Raw genomic sequence first — 23,902 nt, 5'->3', positions numbered from 1 at the left:
GGTGATCCACAACAAGAACTCATGAATAAATGTTAAAAGAGACGAGCAAGAAAGCAGACTGATTCGATGTTTTCTTCAACTACTCCCTAAGGCAATGCATTTTTTTTTAAGAAGTAGGCTAGTGAAAGCAGGTGTGAAAAGTTAGTGTAGAAAATCAGTCCCTTCTACTCTGACATTGTAAAATGGTCAATCCATAAAGTGTAGGCTTAAAATCTTGTTGTACGGTCAACTTTTACATGTTGGAAATGAAAATAATCCATGATTAAGGAGAAACTCATCTATCCTAACCTGTTGGAGGATCCTAGCAGACGGAGGAAAGACTTAAATGTGGATGCTCCAGTGGATAATCCATCTACAAAACTGTGCACTGAGGAAAACAGTTTGTATCTCATTCCATGCCTAAACAGCAATGACTTGAGTTGTAACAATTGTAATTGTATAACAGTTGAGCAGGCACCTTGTGGCCATATGGCACCTGTGTGTATGACGCACACAAGTGTAGTGCAGGAGCAAACCAATGCCAAAGTATGATCTAGTACTAGTGTAAGAACTGTAATGGGTTGGTTGTTTATGCTGGAAGTGTAAAGAAAAGGCATTTATCATTTTCAAGACTTTATTCAAACATGTTAGAGATCATGTTAAACAATGAATAGTTCCAGAATAAGAAATAAATCCATGTCAGGCAGAGTTCAGCTGTTGATGTGATTGCTCCAAACGTAGTCCTAGAATTCTGGCCTGTAAAGCACAGATGAGCAACATGATTAGATATTTTCATGGAACAGAGCTCGGCTGTTCTCAGCATACTGTGAACACATACACTTTCAGTGGTGAATACTTTAGACATTCCTGGACAAAACTGTACAGATGACCCAGATAATATGACATTTTTTCCTTTTATCTATTCATGCTGTGACTTGTAGTACCAGCCCTTTATCTTTCTTTACATTTTTCTACTTACTGTGTTTTTTGTTTGCACCAAAACACAAATTCAAATTGTGAAAAACTGCTTGGTAAGAAATGTGATTCTGATTAGGGCACTTGTGTGTCCAAGTTACATGCCTGGTCAATATACTGTACAAACACAAATAGTTTAGTTGTAGGTGGTGTTTATCAGAAAAAAGCACAAGTAATGTTCGACTTTAGATACCTGCTCATGTGCAGTCCTTTGCGTTTGAAGATCTTCTATTCAACGTATGTCATCTTTTCCGAGAACATCTGCTCCTTGACCTATCTCCACTCCCACGAGGCCTCTGCCTCCACTTCCTGGGACACTGCTTGTTGCCCTCCCATCATCCTCTCTGACGTGATGATGTGCTTTGCTCTGGCGTGTACTCATCATCAGAGTCAATGATGCTCTAACATGCAAAACGTCGCATTATCATGAGTCCAATAAATATTCACGTTTGTGAATCACTGAGGGTAACAAAAGAAAAGTGTAGCAGGCCCACCACTAATCTTGATGTTTTAGCTTTGCCATATCTAACATTACCATAGCCAGCTGTTGCTAGCTATCCAGCAATAAGTTACAACATCAAAATACACTTTCAAAACAATTTCTGAATGCTAACAAAGCTAGCTTGACAGCTATCAGTGCTAGCAATGGCTATGTTGGTTGTTTACATTCAATATGATAATATTAGGTGTTTACTTACGGGCGAATGAGACATGCGGTAGCTACTTGTATTTAGATGTTGTGATGAAAATGATGCACAGATACACTCTCCTTCCCACCGCTCATGAGGACTCCAGACTCATGAGCGGTGCAGGGGGCGGGATTTACTGGCTGGATACTTGCAAAATCTAGCCTGGACTTGACGGTTTTTCCATCTTACCAACCCCAGCTTTAAAATCTTAAAATGGCAGCTACTCTCTCCTAAAAACTTCCAGAACATATGGATATGAACATATTCATCACTTCCCAGGATTAACTCCTGGAGACAAGATGTCTCCTTCTTCACTTTAAAGTCGTTCTCACTGTGTGTGCACTGGAGGCTTCAAGTTTCCACAGCACACGTGTTTGCTGAATATTTGTTCAGGATTGGCTTCCAAACTACTTGTGATGTCACAAATTATGCTGGTAGGACCGCCTCTTAAAATCAGATTTTCATTGAGCTCAAAGAAAAATTACATGTTCATTAATGAACGTAAGCCATCCTTCTTGTGTCTAACTCTGCACATACATCACTACACAGTGAAGCTGAAACATTCAACTGTAGAAACACAAAGAAAAACACAGTTTTGACTGAAGGGGGAACTTTAATTTTACCAGTTCAGTGAATATGATCTTCAGTCCCCCACATATTTACCTTGTCATACAAATGACATATTGCATTTAGTTTTTGGACATAAAATTGTATCTAAATCTGTTCTTGAATGTACTGGGTTCAGACAGTAACTATTGGCAACAACTCAACACATCTGAATTAATATATTTTTAAAAAATATATATAAAAAGAGGTTAATTCATCTCACAGCCTGAGAGTCTGAGGTGACAAGTTATTGGTAAGTGTAGGTGACTCCATGAATAACTTTTAAAACATCTGTCAAGTTGTAAGTGCTGTATCGTAAGCAACTGGAGGTGTTTCAGTTTCTTGAAGACCTTTTACCTCTCATCCAAGAGGTTTCTTCAGTTCTCTTGGACGAGAGGTGAAATGTCTTCAAGAAACTGAAACACCTCCATGACCTAGATGACTGAGAACCTTCATCAACATCTGTTATAAGTGCACTTTTCTGATTAAAGCCATTTCCTTGCAGGGATTTTAGGACAGGTCTAATACAAGTGTGAATATGGTACACAACTAGACGTAAACACTGCAATTGGATGGTATATCGGATATCACCGTGTTGGTGTTGGTTCTGGGACATCATAATTAATGTTGCTCCAGGACCATGATTTCAACTTGCAGAACAAACACTGATGACAACCACATCTGGAGTAAGTTTTGTGACTAAATGGGTCAAGTAGAAGACTCTCATGCAGGAGACTGGGTTTGGATAAAAGGAAAGGATAAAAACTTCTATGTGCACATTTTCCCAGTCCTTTTCCCTCGAGTCGCTAAGCTATGACATTACAAAAAAGTGATTGGACAGTTTCAATGACGGTCCTGGAGCAACATGAATTTTGATGTTCAGGAAAAACACAAACATGGTGAAATCAGATTCTTCTGAGATGTTTACCTCAATTGCTATTTTGACCTAAGCCGAACATCTATTGACGTCCTGAATAAAGCATGTTGAACATAAAGAATTAGAGTAAACTGGTTTAGTGCTACGGTGTAAAACAAAAAGAAAAGGAAGGCTATACCTTTCTTCAATGCAAGACAGACTGGATTCAGACAGTTGACTCACCTCAGCCAAAACACATTCACAAAAATATTTAAATACCCAAGTTTCTATTTCAACATGTAGCAACAAGAATTCAAATGCAGAAAAGGCATTAAAAAGATGACTCAAAATCTTCTCATAGCAGCAGACAAAAGACATTTTCTTCCCTTTTTTCATTTAGGAAGTGACATGAACAGATAATTTACGATAGTTTAATTCTCCGGCAAGATTAATCACATTCCCACATGCTTCAAATCGTATCTTTCAGTTCAAATGAGTTAAATCCATATAATAAAATATAATTGCATCAAGTCCCTGTGGTCATGTGCAACACCTGTAAAATCTCCAGGGCACATACTATAGGCATTTAAACAATTACCTGTAGAACTAATAAGGCAAATCCTTTATCATAGAGGTCATTAAATAGTGAATTGTGTAGAAATTAAACTAACAATATCCATAATATGCAGTAGAATAGTACTTCTTTTCTAAGGACTTCAAGTCCTTGAAGGTCCTGGAATTCCACGTTAATTCTGCAAGTGAACGTGTGCATTGTGTGGCAGCATTTCCAGTGTTGTAAACAAGTCAAGACGTCTGAGTCTTTCAACATAGTGTAAAGTATAATAAAAGAGTCATAAATCCCTTGTTTCACAACAGAATCCCTCGTCTGGTCTGTTGGTGACTGTCAGCTGTGAGGCTGCAGAGACTGCTGGGTAAAGTTCTTGAGTGTATTGGATGCTATTCACTTTTGTCCATCTCTGTCAGTACACAGTAGCAGCTGTATTGGGTGAAGTGAGTCAGAGAACCTGCAGTAAGAGACAGCAACATGTGAGCAAGTTGTTGAGACAGTAACGAGCAGTACAGTTGGAAATGTCAGGTATGCTGGATGTGTAGTTAACTTACGCAGCAGCTTGGTGATCATAGGTGGTCGTTTGGATTCTGGAAGATAGACACCAAGGAAATAGACAGGAACCCCTGACAGCGCGATGCCAATGCCAATCAGAGAGTTGATGGTGTCGCTGTAGAGAGGAACTGCCACCAGGAAAACAGCACACAGACAGAACACCACCGGGTACAATAAAGTCAGCTGTAGAGAGAGACATGAGGAGGGAGACTGTGAGGCAGAAACACAACAACTACTTTGTATTCTCATACTTCATTTGAAAATCTTTGCCTCAATGATATGAATTTGATTCAGTTATTTTTAATATCATTTTCCCTTTACTCCTACTGTGATGGATTTAGTGTTGGGGCAACATTTTTGGAGCACAAATTTGTCTCAATGCAAGTCTGCTCACATTTGAAGTAGCACACAGAAAAATAAAAACCTCCGTATGAGACATCACCACCCAATTACAGCAACTTAACTTTCACAGCCAAGTTGTTGGTTGGTATCACAGTGCACAACCACTGAGAACAATTTTAACAATACAGAAATTAATGTGTAGAAGTTTGCTAATTCTTCAGAAATGTGGCAGCTGCATGAACACACAGCAACGTTCTTGCTTTTCTGCTGTGATTTACCAGCAGTTGATACAGGTGTAACAAGAAATGAATGATTTCAAAAGATATATTCACTCAAATAAAAATGAATACAATAAAATACACCAAGCTGCAACAAGAAGGTACACACTGATGTTACATTCAGTCAGTGTATGGGCACAATGTTTACTGGTTTACGGACAGACTCGTGGACTCCCACAGGTGTGTTTGACTGGTCTCACCTTGAGCGGTCTGTGTCTGTCAGGCTCCTTCCAGCGGAGGTAGATCTGCCCGGCGATGGACAGACCCATGAAGAACCAGTAGCTAAAACTATAGTAGTTGATGAGTTGGAAGACATCCTCCACCGTTAGGTAGATCAGTGACATGACACACTGGACAGTGGCCAGAGGGAGAAGGGCAGGATGGAAAACAGAGAGGGGAAAAAACAACAGATGTCAATAAATGTCACAGTTTTCATTTCAATATGAAGACCTCATTAGTTCCACCTCTTAAATGATCATCATTTTCATTTATCTGAGGTGGATAGGTGGTTTAATGAAAGAAGTGTCATATTTATTACAAGCAAAGTGTTGCCAGATACTTGTAGTTTCCATCATAATCATATTCTATTTATTTTTTTACAATTGAAACAAGTCTAGCATTAAACAAAAATATATTAAAAATAGTTAATACATTGAAGGAGACTAGTAAATGAGAGGCCTCCACCTTGCAGTAGCTGTACTTCCTGTACTTCCTCCACTCTATTCACACTCACATTAAAGATCAGAGCCGGGATCGGAGTGAATCTCTGTATGTGGATCATGGACAGAGCATCTGGAAGGTGGCCCTCACGAGAACCGACAAAAAACAACCTGGACACAACAAACATGAATTACAAATAAGGTTTTGTCATATGAAAATGAGCATTTACTCAGCCAGACTAAATAAGTACAAAATATTCACTCTAGATGTTTGCAGTGTTTTGTGTGTGTTCTACCTGGATGCAGCAATAATGGAGGCGTTGAGGCCTCCGTAGCAGGACAGAGCCACAGCGATGGGGATGGTCCAGCTCATCACACCGAGAGTGTGATCTGCAAAAGTCTGAAGCAAAGACAGAAACTGATTCAGCAGCTGCAGTTTCAGCTCATGCACATGCATCTTGTCCTAAATGTCATCAGCTTTTTTCTGTTTACGGTTAGAACACTCACCACTGCCACTGCATCACTGGCCAGTATAGCACTAACATCCAGAACAGCATAGTAGGCCACATTGGTGAGGATGTAGATGATGGTGACAATGGGCATAGAGATGGCGATGGCCAGAGGCAGGTTCCTATAAACAACAGGACATCAGATCATTAGCTGGCTGATTTAAGGATTCTTTGTTGTTTCGGAAACACAAAAAGGTGAAGTTACCTTTCAGGGTTTTTAATTTCCTCAGTCACAAAGTTGAGGGTGTCCCAGCCGGAATAGGAGAAGAGGGCAGAGTAGAGAGCCAGCGCAATATCACCAGGATCTGTAGACGATCCCTCAAAGGATGATTCGAAGTTGGATGTATAACCTAAGATGGAGACAAAATAATTAAAAGGAACAATCAGTGATTTTTTTTTTTTTGCACACATGTACAAAATTGTGTGACCAGTCACATTTGTTTTGGTTTTGCCTTCGTTTATGGGAGCTAATATTTCAAACTTTCTATAAAATCAGCGACTGGATTTTTCGCCATGACAGTATATCTCAGAGGGTTTGCCTGTGACTCCTAAGACTGAATGCAGATCATGTCAGTTGATATCTCACTAAAGACTGGTAATGTGTTATTCCTTTGTTGTACAATGCAACACACGGAGGTCAGGATTACAATTTGCTGAGTGATCCTAAGCCATCCCATCAATTATTTGCCCAAACCTCAAATTCTTGTTATTTTACACAACAAAGAGCTCTGTGGGAAAATGTCTAATCTAAGAACACAGTGCCACCACTGATCACAGAGCAGGTGGGTGAGAGAGGTTGGGTGTAGGGCTGCAACTAACAATTATTTTCTCCGAATCAATTTTGTCTATAAAATGTGAAAAATGCTTATCACAGTTTCCCAAAGTGATGTCTTCAAATTTCTTCTTTTGTCAAACCAACAATCAAAAACTCAAAGACTCTTTATTTACCATCATAAATGGCAAAAAGCTGAAAATCCTCACATTTAAGAAGATCGAAACCAGCCATTTCTTTTTTTTAACATGTTTACTTAAAAAATGACTAAAACAATTAATCCATTATGAAAAAAGCAAACGTGTGTACTGCAGTGACACCACTCACCCTGACACAGCTTGATGATGCCGGTGATGATGATGACGATGAGGGCTGCCACCTTGGCATAGGTGAAAACGTCCTGCACACGGGTGCCCCACTTTACATAGGCAGAGTTGATGAATGTCAGTAAGCCTGAGGAGAGAGGGGAGTTCCGTACATGTTCTATCCCTGTATGAACAGCTACAGTGGGACAAACAGTAGAAGTACTTACATAGACACGCTGCAGCGATGAGTCTGGATGCTGCATATGGTGGTTCACATGTTGGAAAGAGCGGCTGCACCAGGTAGTTTGCAAATGTAATGGCAATGACCGCCTGGCTGGTGGGCTCAATAATCAACAAAGATGTCCACAGACGGATAAATGCAATGAAGCCGCCAAATGACTCCAGGATGTATGCATAAGATGCCCCTGATTTGGTGATAGTTGTGCCCAGTTCAGCATAGCAGAGGGCCCCCACCACGGAGAACAGACCCCCAATGACCCAGATCACTAGCGACAGGCCATAAGAGGCGCTGTAGATGAGCACACCCTTTGGGGAGACAAAGATGCCAGAGCCGATCATGTTTCCTACGATCAGGCTGACTCCATTGAGCAGCGAGATCTCCTTCTTAAGCTGCATGCTCTCTTTGGGCGGCTGCGTATGATGGGACAAGTCGCTGGCACTGCCGTTCATCTTCTTGGACTCTTCATCAGCGGCCATGGTGCCGTTGTCTCAGGGCTGAACCAGCAGGAACCGAGGACCGGCTGTGGACGCTACAGGCCCTTATCCCGTTTCTGGCAACCTCTGGAACAACCTGTCCAACAGATTCAGAAGTAGAACTTAATTTTTGGTGAAATAAAGATCAATTCCAAATTGTAAATCAGAAGAGGTAATACATCTCTAATGTATCAAATAGGGTAAAAGAAAAGTCATGACTTAAGCACAGGATAGAGGTTTGGGATGTAACAGGAAGGGCAGTGAAATTGTGAACACTAACTGCTGAGGGGATGGGAAACATAACATAATAGCAGGAGTTGGACACTTTTCTTTAGGGTGATTTAATGCGCCATGATGGTGAAGGTGATTCAGGGGCTCATGCATCAACATCAGCTACAGGACAAAGAAGAAATCAGCTTGAAATGTGGACAGAGGATTGTTATACAGGTCAAGCTGTAGCATCCCTTATGATTTCATGTTTACAAGGTAAATGTATTTTAACTTGTTATGAGGGGCAAATATACTGAAATAAAGGGAACAGTGTGAACTATCTGCATGCTGGAAGAGCTTAGAGAGAACTAGTGGCATTCAGCTGAGGGGTTTGCAGATTAGAATGGCAGAAGAAGTGCTGTATATAACGGAGATGTGACTGTACAATTTACAGGACGATAATATAACTATGTATCAGACTGAAGGGCCAGTTATCACAGTGGGCTGCTGCTTTAGTGTTGTGTCTGTGTGCATGTGACGTTCACGCTTCAATTCGTCATTAGGCATCTGCTCCACATGCACAAACTCACCACCACACACCACCTGTTTTTCTGACGATGACACACCGATCAGTGACACAAACAACCACACTGCTTTTAACTTGAATCTCATAACTCAACAACACACTTTCCCATACAGAGATCTAAACACAGCTATGTCCTCCTGCATGGATTCATTCAAGCTCTGAGCTAGTGGTGTGAGTTGTTATATGTGTGTTAGCCTGCGAAATGTGTCAAGCGCTATGCAACCCAGTTAACACTCCTGAAGAAGAAAGAACATAGGTGTGATGTACAGTACAGTAAACCTTGGGTGTGTTAAAGCTATGATTATATCAAAGACAGCAACTGACGTTCAACACTTGTCATTTTATAACTCTGTTGCAATCTTTTGACATGAATCCCTAAAAATGACATAAATAGACCTGATATGTGGAAATACCATGGATTCCAAACTAAAGAACGACAGGGAGATGAGGCACCCTCTTGCCCTGCAGGATCTGCTGGGGGAAGGTGTCTGGCCAGTGGACCAACACTTTGAATTTACACTCTCATCTCTGACACCAGCATCAAACTTAGGTCTTCACTAAAAACAGATGTGTGTCTTGTCTGTGATGCGTTAAAAGTATTTGTCTCTTATAATCTAGTGATTCCAGTATATTTTAGTGCCAGTTTTAAGCATATTTGGATGTTTATCAGGATAAGAAAATTCTTTTTGGCTGGGATAATCGTGACATGAGATTTTCATATTGTCCCACCCCACACCTTGCCAGGACTGTCACCCTCTCTCTTCACCCATTTCTCTCAGAGAGGGAGAAAGTGTGGCACACATGTGGCAAACTGACCTCTCTTTTTCTAATAAAAACCTTTAGGTATCTCTAATAACTTTAAATTCAAACAGGAAGCAGAGTATAATGCAGTGAAAATGTTGAGAGACAGTCAACGTTGGGGAGAAGACTGGTGTCCATTGCTATGTAAGATGGCAACTCAGAGAGGTGCAACGTCTTCTCTCCACATCATTAGAGAAATCAAACCAAAAATAATAACAATGTTAACAATTAATAAAAATGAATAGGCAGCTTTTTTGATAACCAGTTATTTGTTGAGGTCATTTATGAAGCAAAATGCCAAATGTTCTGTGGTTCCAGGTCTCTGATGTGAGGATTTATCAAAGTAAACTAAACATCTTTTTTTCTTTTCTTCTTTTTTAAATTTTGTACTGTTTGTTGGACAAAACAAGCCACTGGAATAGAGAACTATTAGCTTGTGTAAATTGTGACCCTTTGTGTCCCCTTTTCCTTTCAAATTTATAGGCCAAACAATTAATCAATAACTGGAGACAATTATCAGCACATTATCAATAATGACAATAATAGTTGCAGGCCTAATTACATTTAATATTGTGTATCTTTAGAGAGGGGGAGAGAGCATGTACTGTTGTGCCTGCAAGCCATTTGAGAGTTGTTTTGTGCTCACTAAGTAAATATTCATCTACTCCTTCACTTTTCTTCTTTTTAACATGTATCATCTTACATCCAAGGTTTGTTTTCTTTTATTTGATGACGATATTTGACTAAAATCCTTCACTAAACTAAGTATCTGTTTCCAAACACATGTAATATATAAGAATTACAAATGCCAGTGAAGCATCAAAGTTGGATAAATTGTAAAAAATGATTTGCAAGAAAGTTTGCGGTTCAAGATCAAACTCGAAATATGTAACTGTGTCAGCTTCCAACAAGACCAAACCACTAACAGCGTATTACTTATAAAAAGTGAGCAACATAAGCAGAGGCTTTGTCCACAGAAGGGCTGGCGCCGTAATGATGAGTAATCTCTGCTGCCACAACAGCTTTGATGGTCTGAAACAGTTTTGGATCAGCTCATTTCAGTTTTAGGCCAGTGTGGATCAGTCTATTTACTGATGTGATGTTAGATATATACTGGGAGACCAATGTCTACCACATAGCAATAATAAAAACATCCTTTAGCGGTACAAAGCATCCCGGACAGCGTTTTCTTCCTGAAATAAAATCTGTGTCAACACTGAGTTACTAACCCTGACTTCCGCTAATGACTTTCAAAATAAAGTTAAACTCATATCTATCAACTTTAGTGGAAGTATTTTTTTTTTCTTTAACTGTTGAAGATTCATGGAGTGAATTCAAAGAGTTCCATAAACAGCTGTCTGCAATGGCAAAACGATGACAGACAAAATATAGCAATATTTTCTGTTATTAGATAGCCGTACAAACGTCTGAAATGTGGCTTAATGAGCTTTCAATAATAATAGCCCTATTTTTGAATCAATTATAACAGTGCTAGACCATTACTAGCTAGCATACACTAACGTTATTTGACCTGGTTACCTTAGCCTATTCTTTGACCTGACAGACTGACGGTAACGTTACACCGCATGTCTTTGAATCCTACCGGAGCTACCCAAACAAAAGATGTCTGCGTTTACCTCGCCTCAGTGAAATGGCTTCAGCTAAAAAAATACACAATTAGCAATAATAATTTGCTAATGTTGGCTTTAATTTTGAATGTGAAACGCCGGTAGCATCTCAGCTATCTGCTGTTAGCTTGCCGCGACGGACCCGACCTCCCTTTTGTCCCGGTAACCTGTCTAAATTCAGATTTAATTTGATATATCCTCGGCGAATACACACGCACTGCCTCGCGTTAACGAAAAACTATTCCTCAGGGCATTTTCCAGTCTTACCTGTGCTGGTCTGCCTCCTGCCCAGCAGTTTTGACAGCCGGCCAACACGGTGTCCCCTCACTGAATGCATCAGCAACCGCCAACAACTGGCTGCTGCTGTGCGGGGGAGACGTCATGTGACGCTGCTACATATGATCTATACTACATATGCTCTATACTACATATGCTTTACAGTACACACAGACATGTAACATGAAAGAAAGAAATGGAGGAGTCAGTGGAGAAATAAAACGAATGTAGATGCTTTCACACAGGTGCAATGCATGGTACAATTAAGCAATTAACATCCAATTAGGCTGAGCAGGCCCAGGGAAGAATCTTTTAATATTTTGGCACAAAAATACCATACAGCACACTGAAAGTTAACATTTATTAAACATATTTTTTATGATCATACTGTTGATTGCCAATTCCCTCTTTTATATTAACATATACAGTCCGATCGGATCGCCACTGAGCCTGATGCTGCTACCATGTGAAGAGCAGACATGTAATTAGAGCAGTCCTGTCAGGAGCATGAGGTTCAGAGGACCGGCCCTATGTGACATTGACAAGCTAGTGAGATGTAAGAGATGGTGAAACTGCTTTACGCACACCCAGAAGTGAAAAACTGCATTTTTCAGAGCGCACCACTAACACAATAATGAGCTGGCATGGGTCCATGAAGTACAGAACAGTACCAGACACATAGTTATCAGTTGAATGCATTATGGGTAAAGAGCAGGGATGTGCTGGAAGGTAGTCCCAGTTTCCCATCTTCGGTCAATGTGTACATTGACAAGTAGTGGAAGATAATGAGACAAAATCTATAAAGAGGAAAAACAAAGCCAATTGGAATGGAGTATTAAATAAAACATTATACAATGCCCATGTATTTGTGTTGTTAATATAAATCAGCCACATGTACAGGATGACACACTAAAGATTTCGTTTTCTGTTGTGGTCCTTGATGTAAAGAGAGCATAGGTGCCACACTATGGCTTACTTACAGTACCAACAAATACCAAATGAACAACTTTTGAACAGAGAAAGTGTCCAGTGACAGTCACTACGGCTAGACAAACAGAGAAAAGAGTGCCATCTGCAGACATTGAAACACCACAGCAGTGAGCACCTACACTATTAGCACCAACAATGAAGACTAAATAAACAGCGAAGCATAGAACCATGTAATGCATTTAGTAATGTGCAATTCCTTTTTATTGTCATATCAGTGGAGGAGATATCTTATGTTCAACAGTACACCACTGGGTCTGTTTTGAGTCCTCTTTATCACACTTTAGCCTGCCATGTCTGTACTAGTCGGCCATGTAGATAAAGGTCATGTGCAGTGAGACGGTAAAAAAAAGAGGCTGTTTTAAGCTTTCCTGATGACTGTTGAATCTGCTTCTTTTAAGACAGCTCTGAGTTTCATGATTCTGGAAAAATGAATTGTAGGCACACATAGTGGCAGAGACACTGGCAATTTCAATGGCAAACAAGCAGTATGTTTGTGAAGAGAACAACAAATCTAAAACCTCCAGGGAGGAAACAGGCAAAGATAAGAAGGAGGGACAACTGAGCAGGAAAACAACAAGCCTCGATTGTGCTTACTTTGCACTGGTGAACACTCACATGTAGACACACGGCCATTAGTTAATAAACTCTATAAACGATTCAAATATATACAATAATTTGAGCGACATAAAATTTCACTTTAGAAAATAAAAAAGTGCAAATATCACAGCATCTAAAAACTCACTTGTGGTTTTTGTGGCAGATAAAAGAAATGGTTTAGTTCACTTTAGAAAAACTGATACATTTTTTGGTCCATTTTAAAGATGGAGGCCTGATTACTATCATATTGTATGTTTGTTTTTGATTTTTGAATGTAGATCTGAATACAGTCTAGAAAAAATGGAGTAATCCTCCAGTTTAATATAAAACATTCAGCCATTATTTTTACAATGCACACATACTGTATAAATCTTTTCTAATGAGTATTACAACAATAAAAAAGATAACTCAGTGAAGTTCTAAGTCATTTTGAAAAAAAATATAACTCTAAAGTGCTAAATTATAGGTATACTATGCAGGATTTGTTGGTTTCAGTTTGTAAAAACACAATTCAAAGTTGGCCCCTTCTCCCTGGCTCAATGGGAGAGACAGAGAGAGCGAACGAGAGCAGCAGCAGTCCGGCAAACTAAGAAGTAGGAGGGTCAGAGGGTTAAAGCATTAATTTCTGATTCGTTCACAGCACAAATAAGCACGGCAACACCTCCGCACAACCCACTGGATTTTGGGAAAACTCAACTGAATTGCATGTTTCATCCTGTCCACTGTTTGTCTCTCTGCTCTGCATGTGTGAGGCTCAGCCCCATCCTTGGTCAAACAGACACAAAGGCCTGTGGGGGGTTATAAGTGATGATTAAAAGGGACTACTTTTGTCTATACATTGTTTGTAAGGAAAATCCTGCATAGTTTACCTTTAAAACTTAAACTCAGCGGAAAACCAGTAAGCTAAGCTAAGCCAGTACAAACTTACAAATAAAAAGCTTATCTAAGGTTCAAGGACAGCTTCAATAATAATAATATAGTTTTTCTGTACAGACAATACAATGGAAATCACAGCACAGTCAACTGCAATCATTTAACCTCCCAGTGTTTTGAAATAAAGCTTAACTTTATCTCTACTTTACAATTTAAAAAAATACAGTCCCTTCTATAACTAGACCCAGTCTAGATATTCTGAAAATATAGGCTCCAGGCCTGAATTTTGAGTTCCTGAGTGAAGGTGTCATTTCTTCTCCACTGTCCCAGAGAAGAAAACTCAACCTGTTTGACTGCAAAGTGGATGGAGTTTGCAAGGTGTTACTTATAATAACTTAATCTCCAGCCATATGCTTTGTACCCGCGACTGCCATCTGTAGCTCTAATTAAATAAAAATGCTTTATTGCAAAATGCATCTGACCAAAATCTGGGAACTCTAGAGATGACTAATGAACAGAGAATGACTGACCAAACCCATTTAACTTGATAAGCTTGTGCTGATAGGCTGTCTCGTGGTGGAAGTGCTGACCTAGCATTTCACTACCTTGCCTGATATACTGAATTACCACCACTTAAAGCAGCGAAGCAGGTATTGGGTTTGACCAGGACCAAAAAATAACTGATTGAAGGTCAGTTTTTGAAGAATCTTAAAACAGTGATATCTAACAATTTCACTTAGGTGTGCTTGTGTTTACCAACCCAGCTGGTCTGTGGTGCTGAATACCAAAAAGCTACCAATAGACTGACAGGTGTAGGATATGGAGAGCTCAGTCACTCCTTTCTGGAGTCACTCTTCAGTTGTGGGTTGTCACTGTTGCCAGCAGTAACCACAGCTGATGGCAGAATTTCAACTGAGGAAACAGTGAATCTACAGTATCATAGTCGGTGGGGGAACATTAATCATCTACATTTAGTCATTCACACTAATGAGATGACTGTGTTTTCAAAAAGCTTGACCACTGCAGCTTTGACTTTCCCGTTTGCCACAAATTTAAGTCCCTCTAACTCTTCTCCTGGGCCTGTAGCATGTGTTGTCTGGTAGATCCTGTGCTGGTGCTGCCCAAAGCAGAGCCACCAGCTTGTTTTCTCATCCAGTCCAGCATGAAGAACCGCAGCATCAGGAGGAAGCCTGGGGGAAGAGAGCAGAACCATGGTTCAATCATTCATATGTTTTCTCTACTTTTTCAGGATCACTGGGCCAGAAGCCTATCTAATAAGTGGAGGGTAGAGATTCATTCAAGGTAGGTCAAGACAGGTCTCAAATATATCATATCACGTTGGTACAGATTATCCTAGTGAACTAATGTGCGGCAATAATTGGGTTAATACGTTTAGTTGTTGGACCTGGATCAAGACATGTTAGAGGAAACAGCTTTTATTCTGATAGGCACCAGCAACACAAGGCCTTGATTAACCATGGCCACTGTCTCATTCCCATACTGATACAATGGACCACTGGCTCCAAACACACAGTCATCAATCTCTGAGGCAACAATGAAAATAGGCCTGTCTAAAGACTGACTAAATATAGTCATACCTTCTGTGAATGTTGAAATAATGCAATGAAACTACACAAACATGTAGCTTGTCATGGTTTATGTAAAGTCTTTCCTTTGGATCAGTATATTTGCCTAGGTGACAGTAATGCAATATTAAGTCTTGTAACACCTTAAAATGTGTGAAAATGCAAGTCTCTTGTTGTGATAGTTCCGTGGTATTGTCTCTAAATAATGAGAAAAAATACAAAGTAATCCACACAAGTTGATAGGAGCCAACAGGCAAACTCCTCACGCTTGCAAAGCTGAGTATAAACATAATATAAACTCCAAGTGCACTCTGAAATGACTGAAGTCTACTGTATAACTGTGTTGAACTGACACAGTATACGCCAAGCACTGACCTTGAAAAGAGTTGAGGATGCAGAACAGGAAGGTAATGAAATCAGAGAGAGGTCCAAAGTCTAGGAAAGTTAGACCCCAAGCTGTCCCAAAGAGGCAGCTGAGACCCCAGATGCTGAGAAAAGCCACACGGTTCTGCCTCCATTCATCCCTGGTGCGGATCTGTCTATAGACAAGGAAGAGCATCACAATGCCCGAGCACACCAGCACGACCAGGGTTGTCATATTGGTGAAATAGTGGGCCAGCAAGGCCTTGGGGTTGACTTTCATCCAGCACCTGCAAACAACAAATGCATTCTGAGAATGAAAAGCAAATCAACCCGAGGAGGACAAATAAGAAGCCAGGATTACTAAAACTGACATAACACCACTTGGAGTGTGTGACTTGTGTGGCTTTTCAATTGGCACTCTTTGGCCGTGCGTGTCAATTGTGTTTCTATTACCAGTTTAACAGCACTGAGCTGAGTGCGAGATGGACTTTCTTCAGAGAGGGGCAAAGCCTGCCGGACCCACTTCCAAGAGGGTTGTGGCCATTACTTTTGTAGCTTTGAACTGAACCTCTGTGGTTTGTCGTTACTGCTAGTGAAACCCAACTTTCCAATTTTGCTTCTTTGAAAAGAAACTAAGGGAGATAAGTTTTAAGAAATGAAATGTTTTTATAAATGAACTAGTGGAGCTTTGTTAGCACTGATCTTCAATAGTTAACGCAGGAAGGAGAAGTATGATTAGTCGCTCCTTTGACCACATGGGTCAAACCACTGCTTTTAAATGTCAATCGAGACATGCGCATCATTAGTTAAAGACACACCTTCAAGTGGGTAGCCCTGTTGTAATGCCATCCACATAACAACATTACTACCCACAACAAATCCTTGCCACATTGGGCTGACGTGGTCAAAGTAAGTCAAGTCAAGCCAAGCCAGCAAATGTGTGTGTCAAAGCCAGTCACACATGTGATTTACTGAGCTTGCTTTTATTTGTACACTATCCAGGCATCAGCTCATATGTTTCTCCACAGCAAATATCTTCATATACAAATAAAGTTACTTACATCTGATGAGGGGTGGATTTTTCATCACATGGCCGCACCTTCCTCACTCCATAAATGTCACCTACTGCAGCCAGGATGATTACAGGAACAGCAGGAAGAACTGGAAAAAAATTATGAAGGTCACACTTCAATATCACCTTTACCTAAATGTAGCGTAAAGGAGGTTTCTTTTTGGAAATGTTACTTGACTCACTCACCGAAGCCAACCAGGTTCCACACATAGGCCTTTGGGGAGGGGCTGAAAACCACGTAGACCAACCAGAAGGTGTGGAAAACTTCTATGCCCATCCAGGCAAAGGAGCTGAGCAGGGCATAGTGCAGGCCCGCCCCCACCCAGGAACACACACTCTCCTCTCCCACATTGGCCAGAACCCCAGTAAAGAAGAAGAGCACATTGAGGAGGATCAGAGAGACAGCTAGGCCCAAGTGGATAGGTATGGACTGCTCCTTAGATCGTCTGCTGGAGGGAGAGTGGAATAGAAATCAGAGGATTACTTAATAATTAAAAATGTATCTTGTTTGATAAACTACATAAGCCCTCGAAGAATAGAATTACCTCTTCCTACAGAGACAAATGATGAGAACGACACAGCTGATCACAGACACAGCACAGCCGAGAGATGTAATGGCGGTCAGTGCCACAAGGTGGCAGACTGGCCGAGGCTCCAGTTGCTGTCGGGACACAGAGCAATGAGCAGAGCAACAAACACCAAAATGTGTTTCTGTGTATTTTCTTTTTTAATGTTTCCTCACTATAAACAGAAAGTTAGTGTCTATATGTGTTAAATCATGTATAAATGGATTTTTGCTGATTGATTTTTTGGTCTTTAACATTAACAATGTTGAGTAGAAAAAGAGAAAATAGCAGAGTATCTGCTGCATGTCTCACCACTAGTATAGAGAAGTAAGTCAGGTGGTTACAGTGGCACTCTGTGTGGTCTGCTCCTTGCTGATGTGTCTCACATCCATCCACCAACCAATTGACCTGTGACGGATCTGCACAAAGAAAATACTTAATCAACATCATAGGGAGTTAAACCAAATACACAGGGAGATACAGATATATTGTACGTTACAACAACATTGTTTTAAGTGTTCCAACCTTTCCTGGTGTCCCATGAAACACACTTCCTTAAATGCGTTTTCTGAAATAAACAGGAGGGAGAGATGTGAGTAGTAATCATTTCAGGTGCATCATTCGAATCAGTAGCAACTGTAAAAATTTACATTCATCATTTCCATCCTGCATGCTAAATCTGTAGTGTGTCACCACAGATAGCTCAAGTTACAGTGTAATAATATGAGAGATCAGGTATCGCTGAACTGAACGGACGGTTTGTGGGCTCTCATTATAAAGAGGAAGCAACAGACTGTCCTGAGCGTATAAACAGCACCATCTGGTTTCACGAGATATGAGGTAAGAAGAGAAACCTTCAAGTGGTTTCTATGTGTTCTCTGTACAGAGGTAGACAGTCTGGATCAGACGTCATGGAACTGGAGAGGAGCTTCTTGTTTGTGTAACAGCAGCCGCAGCAAACCACACTTGAGAAGTTTGTGTGTTTATTGACACGTACATCACAGTCAAAACAGAACATTTGCTTCAGTTGTGTTTCAGTTTGAGGGAATAATCTGTGTTCTGCAACAGTAGAGGAAAAATATCCAACTCTACTGTTCATTAAAGCAATATATTCCTATGGCCACCGTTAAACACTGAGCAAGACTCAACCCCAAAAATACGGTATATTCCCGTAACTACTAAACCAAATAATTCAACTGACTGTATGCAGCAACAAATACTTGTTACATTTTGGATGGGACACTTTTATCTAGTGTTTCGCAGATTTCATCTCCATACTTTTAAAACGTGGTTGTTAGAACATGATCACACTGATAGAGACAAATGGTCACAAAACAAACACAAACTTACAGGTATGACATCGTGGTGAAAAACAATCTTAATTGGATCAGACAGATCAGAGATGACCTCGTTCTCCACAGTGATTTCCACGACGTCATCAAGAATCCTGCCCTTCTTGTGACCCTCCTGGAACACACACAGACACACACACACACACACACACACACACACACACACACACACACACACACACACACACACACACATCCAAGCACACACACACATATGAACACACACACACACACACACATCTTTACCTGGCCCCTCATATAATAACACCTTTTATACACAGAAGAGCAAGAGTATTTTAGTCGTTTAGCATTTCCATCAGTACAAATGGTTTATTGTGGATCAAAAAAAAGAAGGGGGGGGGGGGGGGGGGGCAGTTGGGGAGGGAAAAGAGGGCCTTACCTGGAACAGTGAGTCGTTTTTGAAGAAAGTGCAGACTACTTTGCTGGTCTTTTCTGGTCTCTTTAGAGCAGAGGGGATCTGGACTGTGATAGTGGACTCTGCAGATACACCGTGAGTGACCTGAAAAACAGAGACAAGCAGCACAGCATTGTACGGTTAGAGATGGCACAACAGGGCCTGGTTATTCACTTTTAAGATAAATATGTGACAAATGAACAGGGGAGCCACCAGCCATAAACCAGCTCACCATATAGTATAGTGAGCATGCATCACATCCCCATGCTGTCCACAGCTGTAATTAGAAGACGTGCATGTAGATTGCTGGGTACTCACACAAATGGTCCTATTTTAAGATTGTTTGGAGGAATAAAGTCAGCTTTCAAAGTCCGTCCTCTACTTGTCAGTAAAGTGCTGCTGTCACTCACTTTCATGTGGCTAACCTCACACCTATTTTCTTAACTAAATCACTACCACCCTTGACATGAATGAAAATGTTAAGACAGTTACTCATTCACTGAATTAAAAACCTGCTATAAAGTGCTGTGATTAAAAATGGACGCTCACAGTCACAGAGTGAAGCAGCCAGTTCAGTTGAGCTGCAGAGTAGGGATAAGTCAGTGCAGTGTCTTCTGTCCACTGCTATGAGGAAAATAGACTTTGAGTGAAAAAAATGAATCTGTGAGTTAATTTCTGAATCAACAGATTACTTTGTATGTGAACCGAGTGACTTTCTACCCATCGCTGCCACTGAACAAAAACTGTTAACTTCTTATATGAAACTAGTTACTTATGAATGATTGCCTATAAAAAATACTGCTGTTTCATGTATGCTGAAAAAGCTTCCCTTTTGTTCCACAGTTCAAAACAGGCATAAACCCCTTTATTTCTGTTTCTGTGAAAGGGGAAATGTGCTTCATTTTTTGAGTATGCAGCGTAAAAATGCAACTCAGACAGAACCAGTGCGGTTATAATGTAGCTGATGTGGCCTGTGTAGACAACAGTGTAGGTTGACACATGACCTGAGACAAGTCAATTCAGTTCAGAAGTTTAAAGTTTATTCTTGACTCCACAGCAGTTTATATGTTGATATGGTGATTGAAAGCTCCAGAAGAGCTACTAGAATCTAGTAGCTCTTCTGGAGCTTTCAAGAGAAAACAATCTCCATACAAGATCCATCTAGATGGATCTTGTATGGAGATTGTTTTCTCGGCTCTAGATTCCATGGATGTACTTTGAACCTCAGCTTTTAAGAGAAGTCTGTAATTTGCTGAGGAAAAAATAAAATCTGAGCATCTACAAATCCATGATGAACTTCATCTGCTTAGGGTAATATATATATATTTATATATATATCTTTATTTCAGACTCAGGGTCCATAGCAAGACAAACACAAAACACGACAACAATCACTTCATCCTGATGTTTAAAAATCTCCACAACTGCTACTTAGTGGACCTTGTGATGAGATCTTACATATCTTACATGAATATTGCTTTATCCCTTTAATGTAAATAAGTCAAGTTTTAACTCTTCCTCTGTGTGTGTCTTACATTTGATGTCACATTGAAGCCTTTGAAATCCTCCCTCATCTCCACCTCGAAGCTGCGAGCACAGGTATGCTCAACAATCCCGACATCTTGGAACCTCAACACAGAGACACACACACATTAACACACACCGCCATGATATTAAGTTAGAAACTGTGGCTGCAGGCCGCTTAGGAGCAAGGTTATGTTTGTTACCCCCACCCTGATATAGTATAAAGCTTAGCTTCCTGTATGTCGTCAAGGTTCATGCACTTGATTACACAAAGCTTCACAACAGTGGGCTTGGCAATTAAGAAAAAGCCATATGAGGAGGAGGATGTTGATAAAAACATGAGGAAAATTACGTCTTGACTTGGGTAGATCCCTGGTTCGCCTGATCACATAATGTTTCTGAAAAAAAAAAAAAAAAAAAAAAGTTAAAACAACCATTATACATACAAACTCTAAACTCGATACTTAAATAAGAATCTGATTCTTAAGTCTGTTTGTATCATATTTTGGTTTCTGGCTAGTTTTGATGCTTTTATTTTGAAGGTATTCCTTACAGACATATTGTGTGTTTGACTGTGCAAAAGGAAATGTTAACAATCAATGTGGAAAATCTTACTGGATTTACTGAAACAGAATATAATGGGTTAAATCAAAAAACGTTTCTCTTTCTGAACATATTCCATTTACAGATGTGCAGACAACATCCATTCTCTCTTACTGCAGTCGGTGGAGCCTGCATTGAAAATGTAGCCTGTCCGTATATCATGGCTGAGCATATCGGTTTTGACCATTGCATTGATGATGCCATAGAGTGCCTTGGGTTTGTTTGCACCATTAGACAGATCCGTGCAGCAGGAGCCCTGTAGGCTGGCAGGCCAGCACAGAGTGAGGTTCTGTCCTCCGACCTGTACAACAAAATATGACAAAAACAAAACAAAAACAAACATCGGCCATTAAGCTCTTTAATGAGGACTGCCATGAAGCTGCTGTGTCATATACTCTGCGTCTGAGTCTTACACATTTTACGTACACACATTTTAGTAGAACAGCTTACTATTTCACTTTCAGAACTGATATTGTAGATACCAAAAAAAAAAAGGATCCTAGTTTTGTTTTCACACCTTCTACTTTGTAGACTGATGATTACTTGTAATCAGAGGCAAACAGTGTACTTGTCTTTTCAGTACTTTCATTACTGAGCCAGACTGAAGAATGACAGATGACGTTATAATAGTGTTTAGATGTGAGAGGTGATGACCAGCTGCATGGACACATACTGGTCAATAAACCCTCATATTGCCTCCTTCCTCCTGTTCCTGATTTACCTGCAGCTTCAACTGGTCCAGCAACGGCTCCCAGTACAGACAGAAGTAACTATCTTTTGATGAATCAAGTCCAGACTGGTTGAGGTGAATTACATCAGACCGGTTGCATTTGGCTGTGATCTGCCCATCGATGGACAGAGAGCTCTCATTGGCTGAGATTGAAATCCCATTACAGCCTGGGGACAGGTTGACATTGACCGCTCAGGGGAGCCTTTGCCATGGAGCCAGGTGCCACGAAAAAGTTTGAGTCCAAGTCATTTTCACTTGAACCTGAAAGAGACACAAGTAGGAACATTTAAAATGCAGTCTTTGTAATATTGTGAATGTAAAACTGTCACAACACTGCAGTTTCACACATAAACCCACTGAGAAACAGATGAGCTCACACAACAAAACACATTCACCATAAAAGATTGATTTCATCCAGTTTTGACTGAGTGTTGTTTTTTTGTTTTTTTAAATAAAGAAAATCCGATCTTCGCAACCACATTCTAATGAGCTCAAAGTAAGATGTTGGACTGTAGAAACGTGTGAAAAGGTTTTACATGAAAATGTGAAAAAGAAAATTTGTTGTTGTTGAAATTTCAATATAATTGATGCACAAATTATATCAAGTTCAGAATCAGAATCAGTATTCCTCTATTGTCCCACAACGGGGAAATTGGTTTGCCACAGCAGCCAAAGGACAGAATATTTACAAAAAAACAATAACAATAGCCAAAAATTAACAATATAAATTAAAAAGGTAAGAAATAGAATAGACTTGTATGTACATATAAACATGATATTGTACAAAATTAACAGCAGTGAATTTTTATTTACAATATAAATAATAAATATGGGTATTAAGAAAATTGACCGTGCAGAGTGCAGAGTGAGGTCTATTGGGAGCAGTGCTGATTGTAGTGCGAAGTTTGTGTGATTAACGAGGTTTGTGTGGATTTGCTTACACCAGTTCACAACTGAAAAGTTGTCACAAAAGTGCAGAATTAATCTCATGACCTAAACGTGTGTGCATGTATCTATGAGCATGTGCAACATTGATGTTTCAGTGTGGGGAACTGAACATCACAACCTCATAGTCTTACTGATCCTCACTGAAGCCCATACATCCTGCCTTCGCTCAAGACATTTCAACTTATTTGCAACTTAACTTTACAGACAGAGGAGTTGTAGAAGTTTAACGTCACTGTGTTTTCTTCACGAAATGCAACATATACAGAGCATAGGCTCAAAAATTTGATCAGATCATCTTCCCCACAAAGGAAACATGTGGTGTATGTTTGAGGTTTCTATCACATGTTGTTTTTGATCATCTCTTGAATATCCCTACACATGACATACCACATACAGAAGCAGGCACGATGGAGCTGCAGAGTTCAGCAACATATAGTGATGAGAATGAATATGAGGCTAAAAGAGTGTGGTTATCTTACTTGAAGAGAGGAGGATGATCAAGGTGAACACAGCCTTCAGATTATCAGTCAGTTGGAGCTCCATTGGTAACTACAGCTGAAAAGAAAAAGAGAGCAAATTGTAGTTGTAAAAGAGGAACAAATCTGAAGTTTACTTCTGGATAGGCAGGAAGAACAGTTAGTCAGCAAGTTAAAAAAACACTGAAACTAACATCTAATAAAATGGAAGATTAAATGAAAATGCATTGTGTGCATTGGCTCATAGTGCTCATATCTCACTTGCTGCCTTAAAAGGCAAATTTCATTGAAACACAAACATGTCTCACTTTCTTTCTATGTGCAAACACTTCCCATATAAAACAAAAAGTCCATACCTAGAGGTAGCACAGGCTTGACATAGCACGTTTTTTTAATGATACTATTCTTATCCAGACGCCGGTTTCGTTATCTATGTTCTCTTATCAATGAATACAAATGAGTTCAGGCTCAAAATACACACAGGGACCATTTTGTGCTC

The 23,902-nt window shown here is 40.0% G+C and overlaps 2 protein-coding genes and 1 long non-coding RNA gene across 3 annotated transcripts in view; all 3 read right to left on the bottom strand.

Annotated features, from left to right (window-relative positions):
- Positions 1–3,383: 3,383 nt before the first annotated feature.
- slc7a6 (solute carrier family 7 member 6) lies at positions 3,384–11,434 on the bottom strand. Its single transcript, XM_073464409.1, has 10 exons — positions 11,300–11,434; positions 7,321–7,904; positions 7,116–7,241; positions 6,222–6,366; positions 6,015–6,138; positions 5,804–5,907; positions 5,582–5,678; positions 5,049–5,198; positions 4,228–4,411; positions 3,384–4,130 (listed from the first exon to the last, which is right to left on the bottom strand). The coding sequence occupies exons 2-10, from the start codon at positions 7,808–7,810 to the stop codon at positions 4,063–4,065; spliced, it is 1,488 nt and encodes a 495-aa protein (XP_073320510.1). The 5' UTR covers positions 7,811–7,904; positions 11,300–11,434; the 3' UTR covers positions 3,384–4,062.
- Positions 11,435–11,590: 156 nt separating this feature from the next.
- LOC140994373 (adhesion G-protein coupled receptor G1-like) lies at positions 11,591–22,162 on the bottom strand. Its single transcript, XM_073463968.1, has 13 exons — positions 21,971–22,162; positions 21,364–21,550; positions 20,999–21,044; positions 20,658–20,751; positions 19,108–19,227; positions 18,706–18,822; positions 17,881–17,923; positions 17,668–17,774; positions 17,335–17,450; positions 16,976–17,235; positions 16,779–16,878; positions 15,730–16,004; positions 11,591–14,958 (listed from the first exon to the last, which is right to left on the bottom strand). Exons 2-13 carry the CDS (start codon positions 21,434–21,436, stop codon positions 14,831–14,833), a joined length of 1,479 nt encoding a protein of 492 aa, XP_073320069.1. The 5' UTR covers positions 21,437–21,550; positions 21,971–22,162; the 3' UTR covers positions 11,591–14,830.
- A 14-nt stretch (positions 22,163–22,176) lies between these two features.
- The window catches only part of LOC140994377 (uncharacterized), an 11,420-nt gene continuing 9,694 nt past the window's right edge, over positions 22,177–23,902 (bottom strand). The window contains exons 2-3 of the long non-coding RNA XR_012178733.1: positions 23,407–23,482; positions 22,177–22,240 (exon numbers count right to left, since the gene is read on the bottom strand). This is a non-coding gene — a long non-coding RNA (uncharacterized lncRNA). The remainder of the gene's footprint in view (positions 22,241–23,406; positions 23,483–23,902) is intronic.

The sequence above is a fragment of the Pagrus major genome, chromosome 4, assembly GCF_040436345.1.
Source record: "Pagrus major chromosome 4, Pma_NU_1.0".
In the NCBI taxonomy this organism is placed as follows: Eukaryota; Metazoa; Chordata; class Actinopteri; order Spariformes; family Sparidae; genus Pagrus; species Pagrus major.
Note: the sequence above shows the minus strand (reverse complement) of the source record. Positions and strands in the feature narration are given on the sequence as shown.

What these genes read in the sequence shown, in the direction of transcription:
- slc7a6 (XM_073464409.1), bottom strand. Translation starts at nt 7,810, where the DNA reads ATGGCCGCTGATGAAGAGTCCAAGAAGATGAACGGCAGTGCCAGCGAC. An exon ending in GAAATTAAAAACCCTGAAAG is followed by an intron (nt 6,139 to 6,221) that starts GTAACTTCACCT and finishes TGTTGTTTATAG; the next exon opens with GAACCTGCCTCTGGCCATCG. An exon ending in CCAGTGATGCAGTGGCAGTG is followed by an intron (nt 5,908 to 6,014) that starts GTGAGTGTTCTA and finishes TCTTTGCTTCAG; the next exon opens with ACTTTTGCAGATCACACTCT.
- LOC140994373 (XM_073463968.1), bottom strand. Translation starts at nt 21,436, where the DNA reads ATGGTCAAAACCGATATGCTCAGCCATGATATACGGACAGGCTACATT. An exon ending in AAAACGACTCACTGTTCCAG is followed by an intron (nt 18,823 to 19,107) that starts GTAAGGCCCTCT and finishes TGTGTGTTCCAG; the next exon opens with GAGGGTCACAAGAAGGGCAG. An exon ending in ATTTGTCTCTGTAGGAAGAG is followed by an intron (nt 17,236 to 17,334) that starts GTAATTCTATTC and finishes TCCCTCCAGCAG; the next exon opens with ACGATCTAAGGAGCAGTCCA.